A 14489-nucleotide genomic window follows, 5' to 3' on the forward strand; every position below is an offset into this window, starting at 1 on the left:
TTGCCACTCTCTGCATTCAGATCCCTCCTGAAGACCCACTTCTAATGTGATGCCTGCAAAGAACTAACGACCTAATCACGACACGGTTGGCAAGAGGGGGTAACTGCTATATAGCTAATGGAAAATAAAGCCTGTGTGTTATCAAGGCCTGGCCAATGATCATCTTGGTTGGTGGCACTCTCTTTCCCCCTGTGCTTTCTCTGCAGTTTTTAAGATTGCAAGCACTTTGGAGCAGGGATTGCCCCTTCCTTTGTGTTTGTACAGTCCCAAGCACATTGTGCCTGCTATCTGAAACAAGCTAGACATAAATAGCAATAAAAAGCATCTGCAGCCTAGGACAATGGTAAGTCACAGCTGAGGCATCACAACCTCAACAACGTCTCTCTAAACTGCTTATGCGATAATGGTTTGACAGGTGTAGACTTTTTAACATTTAAAACAGATAAAAGAAAACAAATGTTTAAAACCCTGTTTCCATTTTGTGAACTGATGTGTGTCGGAATACCTCCATCTCCCACGGTTAAGCTAACGTACACATCGATCATCCATCCAACAGGAGACAAACAGCAGGCTGGATGTTTAAAAAGAGCGGGTCATGTTACGCTACAGATCATACTGTCTTTTGCAGTCAAACATGCTAACGGAAAAGTTATCCGTTGGCTGCCGCAGCCCTCCGGAAGGAATCTTCCGTCATGTCAAGAATTCCACAACTGGCAAGGGCTGCAGTACATGTGGGTTGGAAATTTTCATTGTTCCGTGGCTGCTTTTGGACCCAGTCAGGCATTGGCCACTGCTCAAGCTAGGATGCCAGATCAGATGCATCAGCTGTCCGATGCAGTATGGAAATCCTACGTTTCTTCAGATTAATTAATATGCGAGTTACTCAAAGGGAAGGCAACTATTGTGAAATGTAACAATGGCAGGAAGTTGAAGGTAGACAAATTCAGACTGGAAATAAGGCGTACATTTTTAACAGGGAAAGTAATTAAGCACTGAAACCATTTACCAAGGATTGTGGTAGATTCTCCAACAGTGACAATTTTTAAATCAAAACCATATTGCAAGATTTCTCATAGGTCTTGACTTGCTCCCACTGAAGCCAGGGGCAGAAGAGTAGAACCCCTTTGGACAATTCGATAGCGGAGCAGATCTGAACATCTTCGGACCCAGGCATGAAAGATGCCCCCAGTACCAATGGACTGAAAGCTCACACGGGATTGGCCCTTTAAACTCTAGGGCTCAGATGCCCCACTGAAGTCAATGGAGCCACGCTGATTTACATGAGATGAGAAGCTGGTCACGGGAGCTAAATCCTACATTTCTTGTGAACCTCAAAACTCCCATTGACTCCAGTGAAGGATCAGCCCCTATATCTCACCTTCCATCTATATCATACTTTTAACACAGGGTTGCAAACTGCTGCTCCACATGAATTTATCAGTGATTTTTAAAATTTTCTCCTCTCTTTCTGAAACCTGCAGCTTATAAAATATCCTAGTGCATGAGCACTGCCTGTAGCTGCTGGAAGCCTTTATTCTGTGTAGTGAAATCCAGGTTAATTAGATGAGACGGAAACAATGGATCAGGTCAGGTAAACAACATGAAGAGGCAGCCCTTGGCACGTGAATGCTGGCCACATGAAGGAGGAAGCCTCCGAACAGAGGCAGACTCTGATCAGGCAAGTTTTATATGAGGTCATTTCTCTAGTAGTCGGCATAAAATAAAAAGGAACGAACGGGATTATGTTTGTACTTTCAAAAGGTGGGGAAAGAAAAAATGTAGTTATCGGATTGGACACCAAAGCTCGTTTTCGGGCATTTTGATCAGTAATTCAGCTATTGTGGCACTTGAGTTTAATGAGCTCAGTTCATTATAGAAGAACAATATAGATAAGATCAAATTTAGACGTGGTGCAAATGGGGTTTGCTGTGTATACTACTGCAAGGATGAACATGGCTTGCAGTGTTAGTCAAACACGAGGGGATTTTCTGTCATAGGGCCTGATCCAGCTCTCACTGAAGTCAGTGACAAAACTTCCATTTACTTCAATGATGCAGGAGCAAGCTCATAGTGCAGTGTGAATTTCACCCCTGTGCACAACTATGTACCGTTTAAGGACTAGTCTGAGCGTTTCCATGGGATGTAAAGTGATGTACAGGCTTTGTTCTGATCCTCTGCACATGCGGGATGAATCCCTTATAGAGCACCACTGTATCTAAGCTCTGATTGGGTGGTACTAACTGCAATTTAAAACAAACAAGAGGTGTTGCGGTATCAACTGGAAAACTCAGAACTAACCTATGGGGCCTTCAGCAAATTCATTTGCCACTAAGCAAAAAGATATCTCATGACAACGGTGTCTCCCCAGCCCTCTCCTCTACAGGATCGGCAAAAAGACCGAGGACTAACATTTCTTAGCTGCGCTAATTTGACATCATTTGGATTATATTTGTACCGATTTGCCCTCAGGTAGTCAGTTTCGCTGCCGCTTACTAATCTGGATGGGTAACTTGCAGTAATAATTTGTTCACCTAAAGTGATGCAAGTCATTTTTTCCACTTTAAATTTATGAGAGAGGTGAGGCTGGAATTAACTGAAATCTCATGACAAAAGTAAAAAACTAAAAGTAATTGATAAGAAGCAGCATTCTGATCATTACCAATTAACATGGACAAACTGATCCATGAGTGATCTTCTACCCCTTGCGGGAAGTTGGGAATCCTATCTTTATTTATTATTTGTACTACAGTAGCATCGAGAGCCCCCCCATAAGATAAGGACACCACTGTACAAATGAATAGTAATAGACAGGTCCTGTCCTGAAGAAGTTACAATCTAAATAGAAAAGACAAAGGGGCTACCAAAGCACAAAGAGATGAAGCAACTTGCCTAACATCACACAAAAGTTAGTGGTAGTGCTGGGAACAGAACCAGCACCTCCTGAGTCACAGTCCAGGGCCTTATACGCTGGACCAGAATCCAAACAAGACCCGACCTTTACTGAAGGATTATTTCTATCGTCAATCATCTGATGGATCAAGCAACTGATCCTTCATTTTGATAATGAATATAAATTATGAACTTTCTTCCTTGCTTTAACTTCAAAGTGCTTCCATTTGATGAGTGGTGATAATATTTCTCTGGACAGTCATGACCTAGTCATAAGGTGAGCTGAGGTCAATGTTCTGTGATTTGAAGTTTGTTTGGGGTTTTTTTAAATGAAGAAGCTTGTACTTGTAATTGGATGAGGAAGTCAGACACTCTTCCCTAGGAATGAACAATACACTTGATTCATTTGGGAATCTAAAAAGATTCCAACTAGCTCAATTCAATTATACTTCCATGTTTTGTGTGAATTCAGCTCCTATGAAAGGAGTCAGATTGATAGCCATAGAAACTGCAGTTCATTGTCTCATTCAGACACGTGTGCATTTGTCTACACTGCAAAAAAACCACAGTCTTAACTTGGCTTAAAATAGCAGTGAAGACAAAGAAACTCGGTTTTTAACTCTGGCTAGCAGCCGGAGTTAAAACCTATAGGGGAGTCTGGAGCAGCAGCAGATTCACATGGCTATAATATGGCCACGGTATCATGAAGAATGGATTTCCATCTCAAACGATCCCTTACAAGTTGTCTCCCTTCGTCAACGGTCAGTATGAGAGGATACAGGCTTAAATCCTCCAAAATTGCATCTTCCCACCTCGTTTGTGGGTGACCTTGTACTCTACTTCCTTTGACCTCATCTCTGTAAACCTTCTGTAGAATTACTCTGCCTTCTTCTACATGCTGGACATGATGCCACCATTGCAGTCATTTTCTTCTTTGGTTATTGAACCTCCTGCTGTCAGCTATCTACCCAGATAGACAAAACTGTTCACCCACTTGATATCATTGCCATCATCCTCAGGCACCCCATACTGATATAGCAGTAACCACCGTGCTAATTGAAAAACAACTGCAAAGTCTATAAACACGGTAACTTCCTTGTATCGCTCTAGTTGTTTTTCCATCGCATTCCGCAAGGTACATATAGCATGGATTGTAGACTGACCTCTATGGAAACCACATTGGTTCTCTCTCATGTTAGGGTTGAGACAATATTTCAGTTGGTTCAGTAATATCAACTCAGGCTGCTAACCCAAGCTAAAAAGCTAAGTTGCTGTGTCTTCACTGCTATGTTAGCCTCAGTACAGAACATCACCTGGGCAGCTGAAGTGCAAGCTCCTTCCACAAAGCTCTGCCGATGTATCTCAACCAGGATTTGAAGGAACTAATGCTAGGGTGAGAGGGTATTTCAGGGTCTATATCCATGTAATGCTTGGCTTCTCAGAGCCAGCTATTCCCAGCTGGAGGTGTGTGGGTTTTATGTGATCTCTTGCCCCTGGGAATAGGACCGAGAGGACATTTCATAAAAATAAAGTTTATTTTAATTTTATTTTGGAAAGGGGAAAACATACCTCTCTAGTCAGCTGGTTTTGAACAGTTCTATTGAATCAAACCCTTACTGCGAAGAGTGCTTTCTTAGGAAATCATTCATACAACTCCCCAAACATATCTGACTACAACCAAAATCACATTGAAAAAAAGTCAACTTTTGCAACAAAAATCCAACTGATGATCATATGGATGCCTGGGAGGCAAATTCTGTGCCAGCTTCGTCCCTGTATAAGCCCATTGACTTCAATGGGTATAACTCAGGACAGAATTTAACTTCTGACTTTCCCTCTGTCCCAAGTCACAAATAACTCCTAATCTTCTCCCCTTTGCTCCTTCCCAAGCCAAAATATAGCTGATACACTGGCAGTACCAAACTGTGATCTATTTCATAATTTTCCATCTGTTTGATGGCTACTCTATACAAAATCAGGAACAGGAAGCAAGGCTGGCAGACATCTTTTGTGAATAATAAACTAAGCCAACTCCCTCTAACCGTAAACGTTCCCGTGGTTTGCCTGAGCCTTAATATTTATCTATTTTAGGCCTTTTATAGCACCCACCATCATAGTATCTAAGCTCTGTACATGGCAATTTAGATCCGCATGTCTTTGTCCATTACAAATGGGATTCTGCCCTCTGCCTCTGCAGGCTCTGGGAAGCTCAGCTTGGTCTTCTTTCTTGTAAGTAGGTTGTTATTTAGTTGGCGTTGGACTTTGGGTGGAGTGGGAAAGCTTTGGCAAATAAATAGGGATTGCAGTGGGCTCTGAAACCTGCCAGGCTTTGACTCAATCTGTAGCAACTGATCAGTCTGATTCTGACTGTCCTGATGCCCTCATGTTACCCGGTGAGCTAATCACTTGGACCTTGTTTTAAACTAACACACAGTAGAAAATAACCTCTGAACCTGGCAAGTGTTCAGAGACGATGGTGATGAGCACGGTTTGAGAACACAAATAGAAGAGAAACGCAGCCTTGCTTAAGGGCCTCACATATATCCCAGCTAAGATGCTTACAGGTTTCCTAGAGGGGTGGGGGCAGGAGGGAAATCCTTCCAACTCTAAAGATGCTCAGAATCAAAACTCCTATCTGAGTTAGACTCTTGGCTATGCTTTGCCTCCTCTCTATCCTCCACTTATAATTTATTTGCTTATTGGCCAGTAAAGCAGGGCCCTATTCAGCATAGCTAGAGACAGGCTCAATTCCACATTTCTGAGGTTCCCCGATTTTTTTTGAAAGGAGGGAGCTTGCTCCCCTGAGCTCTCAGTGGGCTTCACGGCAGTTAGGCCGAGGATCTGGCCCACCGTTTCGACCAAAAGAATATACTCAATAAACAATACTCGTACTTCCTCCAAAGCACCTTTTATCACAGCACCTCAAGGCATTTTACATATACTAAACCTCATGACACCTGTATGAGTTAAGAATTGTTATCCATATTTTACATCGGAGTGAATTGCGGTACAGAGCGGTTAAGTGGCCTGCACAATAAATGAGTGACAGAGCCTGGGCTATAAAACAAGAATCCTAAGGCCCAGTGAGCTGCTCTAACCAATAGGGCACAGTCCCTCCCACTGAAAGCACTGGAGCAAGGTGCTTTGCAGCCCAACTGCTACATTGCCTGTAGGTTTATTTTAAAAGATTATTAACTTCCAACTGCATTCAGCCTAATTTCCTTTGTGCAATAATTTGTTTAATTGTAGAAATCCCTGTTTGTTGTTGCAGATCACAAACCCAACTTGGAGGATAAATTAAAATGACAGCTACATGGGGCGTTCGGAATTTCACGGTCTGATTTATCTGACGTGACGCAGACACAAATATTTAAATCCAACCAAGGAAACAAACAGGCTCGTTTCCAAGAAGTTCCAGCTGGAATGAAAGGGGGGAAAAGTCTTTTGCCAGAAAAGATGCTCCAAAATTAGCACGACACTCCTTGAGGGCACACAGCGTCAGTTAACTGCAGCTTCAGAGTTGGCAAGGCTTACTGGTTTCGAAGGGGATTAATTTTATAGTAAGTTGTTGTTGTTGGGTTTTTTTTTGGGGGGGGGGGGAGAAATCCCTCACTCTTGTCCTGAACTATTTTGCTGTGTCGAGACTTTTTAACTCTCCCTTGCACAAATCCTGTGCCACACTGGAGAGTAACAGGTAAGTGTCAAATCTGTTAAAGAAGAAGTGCTGGGACTCTAAGTGCTTCTTGTGGTACTCCGGAACATAAGAACGGCCCTACTAGGGTGACCAGACAGCAAGTGTGAAAAATCAGGATGGGGGGTGAGGGGTAATAGGAGCCTATATATGAAAAAGGCCCAAAAATCAGGACTGTCCCTATAAAATTGGGACATCTGGTCACCCTAGGCCCTACTGGGTCAGACTCCTGTCTACCGACAGTGACCAATGCCAGGTGCCCCAGAGGGAGTGAACAGAACAGGTAATCATCAAGGGATCCATCCCCTATCGCTCATTCCCAGCTTCTGACAAACAGGAAGGAGGAGAGGAGAGCTGATAGGGGAAGGGGAATAGAGGAAAAAAGGAAGGGAATTTCTGACAGACTCAGACAGCATCAGGTTAATTCACTGTTTGTACCAGATACGTAGGTACATTCACTCAAGCTATGTCTTCACTGCAAAAAAAGGAGTGTGTATTTTTGGCTTGAGATAGCTAAATCCTAGTTGAGACAAGGCCTAGGTAGTTTTTATAGTTGGACTCAACCCTAACCTGGAGTCTAATTTTTACCTTGATGTAGCTAATCAGGTAAAAACTCCACTGAGATTTTTACAGCAAGATAGCTATCTTGATGTAAAGACACACCTGTTTTTTTTGCAGTGAAGGCACAGCCTACACGTAACAGGCTGCCACTTCGCCCTTCATAATTCTGTGAATCCCACGCTGTATTTTTTTGAGGGGGTGTTAAACTTTGAAAAAAAAAATAGTTGCAAACAATAATTATGCATAGATACCTGGCAAAAAGCCAAAAGGGTGGCCAAGGGGGCTTGTGGGAAACATATATTCCTGATTCTACACCTGACATTGAAAGCACTACCTAGGGTGACCAGATGTCCTGATTTTATAGGGGCAATCCTAATATTCGGGGCTTTTTCTTATAGTGGTGCCTATTACCCCCACCTAGAGTGACCAGATGTCCCGATTTTATAGGGACAGTCCTGATTTTTGGGTCTTTTTCTTATATAGGCTCCTATTACCCCCCACTCCCGTCCCAGTTTTTCACATTTGCTGTCTGGTCACCCTACCGCCACCCCCATCCTGATTTTTCATACTTTCTATCTGATCCCCCTAGCACTACCGAATGGGGAGTTTCGGGACGCCGCCGGATTGAAGGTGGCCCCAAATTTAGGTTCTAGGGCTTTTAAAATTCAAATGCCATCGGTATTTCATTTGTAGGTAACCAGTCCCCGGAAGCCTGAAACCCCCACCTTACCCTGCTGCCTTAAGACACGAAACTGATTGAAAAGTGAAACTGACCCGTTTCTTTTCCTTATGAAAAGCGAAAACTAAACTGGGTTGGAATGATCTCTTTAGTAATTATTCTTATTTTTCAATCTGAGATTTTGCAGAGAGCTGCGCCCCCCCGCTCAGTGCCCGAAAGCAAGGGCACGTCCCGCTCTCCGGGGGCTCCTTCCCCGCCCTACAGCCGCCACCCACCCGCCAGAGACGCAGCCGCTGCCCCCCACCCCCGGCGGCTCCACAAGCCGCAGCGGCTCGGCAGCTCCGCCCTCGCTCCGTGCAGCTCACGCCGCCCGCCTGGGCGGGCCGCCCCGGTGACGTCCGCGGGCGGGCGGGCGGGCGTTCGCCATGTGCTCGCTGCACACGTGGATGCGGGGGGAGGGGAAGGGAGCGGGCGGGCTGGTGCGGTCACCGTGACCTTCACCGCCATCGCGAGGACGCTGCACCCCGGGGTGTGTGCACGGCCCGAAGCCTGGCTCCACCGCCCCGCCCCGGCGAGCCGGCATTGGCTGCCCTGGAGACTGGCAGGCGTTTACACGCCCCGATCCAGCCGCTCCGACTCTGAAATGCGGCTCCGACAGTCTGCGTGTCCGCGCAGGCTCCTGGCTAAGGCACTAAGCTGGGACTGGGGAGATCTGGGTTCCCACTCGTTGCCACCCCCCACAGTAGGTCATTCAACTGAACCCCTGACATCCAAGAATCCAGCAGAGATTTGATCTAATCCATCTGCTCTGCCTCGCCCCCTGGGATGGTGGGGAGAGACAAAAGGGAGGTGGGTGTAAAACTGATGTGTGCGTTTATGGAAGAATAGCGGAAAGGGGGGTTTTCAGTCAAGCAGGAGGATGTGATGAGGTGGCCTGCTCAGGCCACGTGAAAAGGGACGTGTCATGATTCACCAGGGCAGCACACCAGAGGCAGCACTGGATCAGAAATAATGAACATGCCCCTGGTGGGATGGGGGCGCCTGGAGCTGCAGGTGTGACGTCATTATCTTGAAGGCTCCCCAAAAGATTTACAGAGAGAATCAAGCAGTGTGGCCCATCTCTGAGCTACTTAACAGGGCACAGAAACACTCCATAGCCCTTTAGGAGAGGAAATCAAAACTGTACCCAGCTGAAACTGAAGAAGTGGTTTATCTAGCTCCCTAACACGACAGTAGGCACCCGATGTATGTAGCAAGAATAACAGAGCTGAAATTCAGTCAGCAGGTGGTAGGAGGAATTTTACAACGGAACAGTCATGGGGATTTTGGGAGGGGAAATCACCCTGATCACACTTCTCTGCGCTTTTTTATGAAAAAGGCCTTTGGATCTTTAATGATTACAAGTTGCTGGGGCCTCGGCTCACGCCTTACTCTAAAGAAGGGCTGGCCAGCAGTCCCCTGACACCATGCTGGAATTCGGGTTCACTATTGACTCAGCATGAAAAAAGTGCCACCTACTGAATCACCAATATCACTTCCCAGGGCACCAAAGTGATCTTGGGGTTTCCCATCCAAGTACTGATCTGGCCTGACCTGGTTTAGCTTGTGAGATCTGCCAGGATCATAGCATGAAGTCCTACTACGTGGGGAGTCATACAGTACAAATTAGCAGTACTATTCCTGTCTCAGCCTTGAAGCCAGCACAAGACTCAGACGTGGCAAGAGCAGGCCACTGCACTGGTGTTCAGAGGTAATGATCAAAGTGAGGGGACCTGTACTGATTCCCCTTCTGCAGCCAATTCATCAATGGCATAAGCAGGTGTTGCTCCACTTTTGCCAAAGAATCACACACATTTATGACAACTTCAAATTGGGTCCCCTACATTTATAACGAATCAGCTCCACACACTGTCTGCTTAGTGCAAACACCAATTAATTAGCTTCACTTCCTCATCGCCCTGGGTAGGGCTAGCAGGCGCAGCCCTACCCAGGAATGGAGAGAAATGCATTACTAACTACCAGGATGTTTCAGAGGCAGGATTGTTGGGGTATCTTTCTGCTCTACTGGTCTTGTCCTGGGGATTGAAATGGCAGGAAGAAAGAGACGTAAGGGCTACCAGAGACTGAACTGATTTTTTTGGGGGGGAGCATATTATTGCCCAAATGTGACTAAATTAAATCTTTTACATAAAGATAGACAGACGGTCAGCTTCCAGCTAGCCCTGCTGAATCCATCCACTGTAAAACATTTTTTTATGACCAGCGTGGCAAGATCTTAATTGGTAGTGACATCTGAATCTGACTGTCGAGGTGTTTTTCAAAAGGAAAGCACAGAACTGCCCATCTTCCACTTCTTACCACAAAACTTCAAAATAGCTTATCGCAATTATTCACCAGACAATAAGAGCAGCCTAACCAGTCCTGTTAGCAACAGGACTGCATTGATGAAATTGCAACGGCAATCAGGCTTGGCCCTCTGGTCCTTATTCCTCAGCCAGGCCCAAATCCTGTCCCTTTGCACGAACGCCAAGTGCACCGATCCGGTGGGAGTTCGCCTCCCTCCCCCCACCTCCCCGTCACAATGCTACAACAAGCCACAAAAGCATCTACAACCAGTATGCACCCACTATCTGCAGATGCACCTGCCCCCAACCCTGTCCCCTGGCCTGCGTTACCATCAATGTAGTCCCCACGGTGCATAGCTCCACAGTGGGCAGGCGGGTAGACATCCACACCCCATAACCTTCCCAACCTTGCACAGTGAAACTGAAACAGTTCAGTTCCCTATAGGGCCTCGTGTGAGCAGAGCGCAGGTAGGACAGGATCTGGACAATCCTCCACTGATGCCAATGGCCTAACTGTTTTGATGGGAAAAGTCCAGAGCCCTCATTCTCTGGACTAGTCAAAGCCCATTGTTCAGAGGGGTTTGTGAAGATCTTCATGCCAATCTCTGACACCAGTGCATTGCACTTTTGAGAGGAAATCTCCCCCGTTTTGTTTCTTAGTGCTTTCTCTTATTGTGAACCCTGGGATTTATGGGGTCAGAAGCTCCCCTGAGCTTACCCACTGCATTTGGATTTATGCAGATAGCCTGGATGGCAATCTCCTACAGAAGGTTCACCGAGGGTGTTGCCAAATGCCATTATAAGGTTATCACAGGTACTGTGGGCTGGTTGAAACACTGGATCTATTTCAGAGGCAAGACTGAAACTGGAGAGGCTTCAAATATTGGTGGCTCCCTATTTAACAACTCTTAACACCTGGCTTGGTCAGCTGCCCAGTTATGTTTTCATTCCCCATGCTGCACAATTCTCCCAGTCTGGCCGAAACCTACCAAGGACTTCACTAGAGGAAAGCGGATGAGATCACCCTTGGAGCAGAAGGGGAAGAGGAAGCTGCTGTGTTGCTTTCTTACCCTTTCACCTTCTCTTTTTTCTTTACTTATAACTTCCAAGACAAGAAGTGGCTTTTACAATAGGAAGAAATGAACAGCAGGCACCTGAAAGCTCTGACACCACAATGTGGTCGTTGTGAACTTAACGGAAGGATGAATGGAGATAATTATACAAAGATTTGCTTTAGTTCGGAGCCATTTTTGTAACAGCCTGGCATCAAAACGGCCTGGATTTCTGCATTTGTCACTTGACTGAATGGCTAGGTATGCTGCAACTATATACTACCTTGACATGACTTTCAGTTCCAATCGGTGGGCGTACAGATGAGTGCATAGGTATGTGTTTTTCTCCAGGCCCCCCCAAAACAGTACACCGCTCCCAAGACATTTTTCAAAAGCAACTGGGTAGCTGTAAACCCAGCATCACATTAGTTTCATTTGCCACTCAGGTCTGCACAAATAATGACTGGCCTCCTAAGTGAAGAATGGATGAGCAAAGGAGAGGCACTTCAGAGATAAAACTGAAGCAGATACCACATGGTGAAAACTCATGGGAAGCGGGCTGCTCTTCTGAGTCAACGGCAACGTTTTGGACTGTCCTAAACGCAGATTATGCGTCCTAGGCACTTAAGGACATGACCACGTATTTCATTAACTGAATGGAAACATTTATCCTCCTCTTACAAACAGCTCCATCATCAGGAAAACGCTCTGTTATAATTAGTGCAAGAGCTTAACTTAACTCTTAGCAATTTACAGATCTGATTGCACATTTGTTTACAGTGTGGTGCTGCAGTCTGCACTGTTCCTAACCCTCAAGGCATTTTACGATGGATCCAGACTACAGAGACAGAGAGAACCAGTCATTCCCAATGACAATCTCAGGAGAATTTTAAACTGCATTCCAGAGGCACAGCATAGAAATTCTACTTGTGAACAGTCTGCCCAGGGCTAGATCTGCACTTGTATCAATATTCACAGAGTGTCAGCTAACAATGCCAGAAACGTCTCTGTTCGTGACATCGTGACTCCGGACTCGACTCCCAGATGTGAGAGTAGGCGATCAGCTCTCTCTGTCTCCGTTAGCGCGAATGGAAGCTCAGCTCCTTACTGACAGCAACCTGCTTTGGAAATCAGACGAAAGGCTCACGACTTTTCCGGTGCCCATTAGCTGCAAAACAGCTGCGTCTCCAGAAATGACCTTTCTCGGGAACACGGCTCTGCTCCTTTTGTTTACACAGCCTTTAGGTGCTGGTTCCCATTGACATTTGGCTGGCTTCCACACCCCCACACCTCCCCCACTGAAGGCAGCCCTCCTGGCAAACCACAAACAAACAAACAAACAAACAATTGAGCAAAGCTGATAAGAAAGCCAAGGGATGAGTCATCGTCTCATTCTGAGAGTTGGCGAGTAATTGCTGGGCACTTGGATCTCCAGGTGAAATCCCTGGGAGCTGTGGGTGCTCAGCACCTCTGAAAGTCAGCAGTAAGATACCACATGTACAGATATTTAGGAAACACCCATCTTAAATAACAAAGCTAGTTTTAACTCACGCTTACGGTAACGTTCCAATCACAGAGCACCGTGTTGGGAATTCCTTTTTAACCACTCTGACAAACGTCAAAGAAGGAAAAGGTGTTGGGGATCTACAGAGCAATGCATATGAACAAGGCGTCTGGCCTTCACCACTGACAGGGCCACACTTAGCTATAGATAACCACGAAAAACTTGTGCACCGATTTCAACAAGAGTCGGGCCTCCTTACACGAGGGCTGAATTTTATCCTTAATCTCTCATTGACGACTCCTGCATTACAACCACTCTTAGCTTCCAGGCCCGTAGCTCAAGATTCCTGCCATAGAGCACATCATATATTCAGTACAGCCCTCTTTTCCCCCACAAATTTTAGAGAAATTCAAAACCGTCACAAAAACGACTAATGTTTTAGGTACCCAGGGAGAAAAATGCACAAGGGGTGCAGAGGACCAGCGCCTAGGTTATAGACCACTTACGTCCCTTATGAAGCCCCGTAAAATCGGGCTTAAGTGCTACACAATCCTCCGGGTGGCCCACTGCACCAGAGTGAAATATGATCCAAAATGGATTGCTCTCATGGGCATGAATGACTTTTGGTTAACTAGTTTCTGACAACAGGAGTTTGGATTACACAAGGTAGTCCTAGCAGATCCAAAGATGCTGAAAATTTTGCAAGTTATGAATGACAACTATCAATTAAGGAGACTTTTCCTGTTCCTTTTACCTTTGTAAGCATTGAAACCAAAAGAATTCAACCAAAGATGAAAACAATAAACTTTATAAAAACGTAATACTGGATTTTTGCTCCATCAAGTAAAGCATTCTCAAATCAGCAGCCAGGAGTAACAATCAGTTGCAAGAAGGCCATACCTGGATGTATCGCAAGGCACTCCTTAGAACGCTGAGGTTTGAGGTCTTCTTGTCATCGACACTGGGGATGTTGCGTTTTAACGTCTCAAAGCATTCTTTCAAATGTGCACGTCTGAAGAAACAACAGGAGTTGCACGTCAGTTTGAAGGACCATAAACCAAAAAGGTGATTTGATTGAGGATTAGGATTTAATTTGGGGCCCGATCCAGCAAAGCATTTAAACCGGTGAGTTGCAGTCAGCGGGATTACTTGCACTCTTAAAACTGAGCCAGCATGTTCCAGTGGGACTGGAGCGTATGAGACCGGGATGCTATTCCCAATTATGCCAATGAAGTGTTGTATGATCCTAGGTAAATCCTGTCAACTCTTTGTGCCTCTGTTTTCCCTCTCACCACTTACCTATTTAGATTGTAAGACCTTTGGGACAGGGATTGTTTCTTACTATTTATTTGCAGTACAGTGGGGCCCTGATCTCAGGTGAGGCCTCTAAGTACTTCTTTAATACAATGATAAGCAACAATAATAATATGCATGTGCTGATGTGCTTTGCTGGATCAGGGCTTTGCAAGGTTATTGTAATGCAATTAGGTAGTAAGCAAAACATATTAGGAAGCAACAGAGACAAAAGTCAGCTAAAAGGAAGCCGGGTGATATAGGATTAATTAAAGTCACCACAAATTTCGTTCAAGTCTTTCTAGAAAAACGAGTATTTATAGACTACAAGCAAAAGAAAGGGTGTTACGATAAACAAAAATCTGGCTTTCTACGCACCTGTTCTTCTCCAATTTATTATGTACTTCCCTGGTCCCAACCCTGCAACCCAAACAGAACAAAGATAAACTCAGTGTCAGGTTTAGAACTATGTCCA

General features: G+C 45.3%; 1 protein-coding gene across 2 annotated transcripts in view; it reads right to left on the minus strand.

Annotated features, from left to right (window-relative positions):
- The window catches only part of MNT (MAX network transcriptional repressor), a 77991-nt gene that overhangs the window by 33705 nt on the left and 29797 nt on the right, over nt 1-14489 (minus strand). Inside the window, exons 3-4 of one of the 2 annotated variants that reach the window (XM_034752872.1) lie at nt 14393-14434; nt 13622-13733 (exon numbers count right to left, since the gene is read on the minus strand). In XM_034752872.1, the coding sequence (XP_034608763.1) occupies nt 13622-13733; nt 14393-14434 (154 nt within the window). The remainder of the gene's footprint in view (nt 1-13621; nt 13734-14392; nt 14435-14489) is intronic. The other variant, XM_034752873.1, reaches the window with a different exon arrangement.

Source organism: Trachemys scripta, chromosome 18, assembly GCF_013100865.1.
Source record: "Trachemys scripta elegans isolate TJP31775 chromosome 18, CAS_Tse_1.0, whole genome shotgun sequence".
NCBI lineage: Eukaryota > Metazoa > Chordata > Testudines > Emydidae > Trachemys > Trachemys scripta.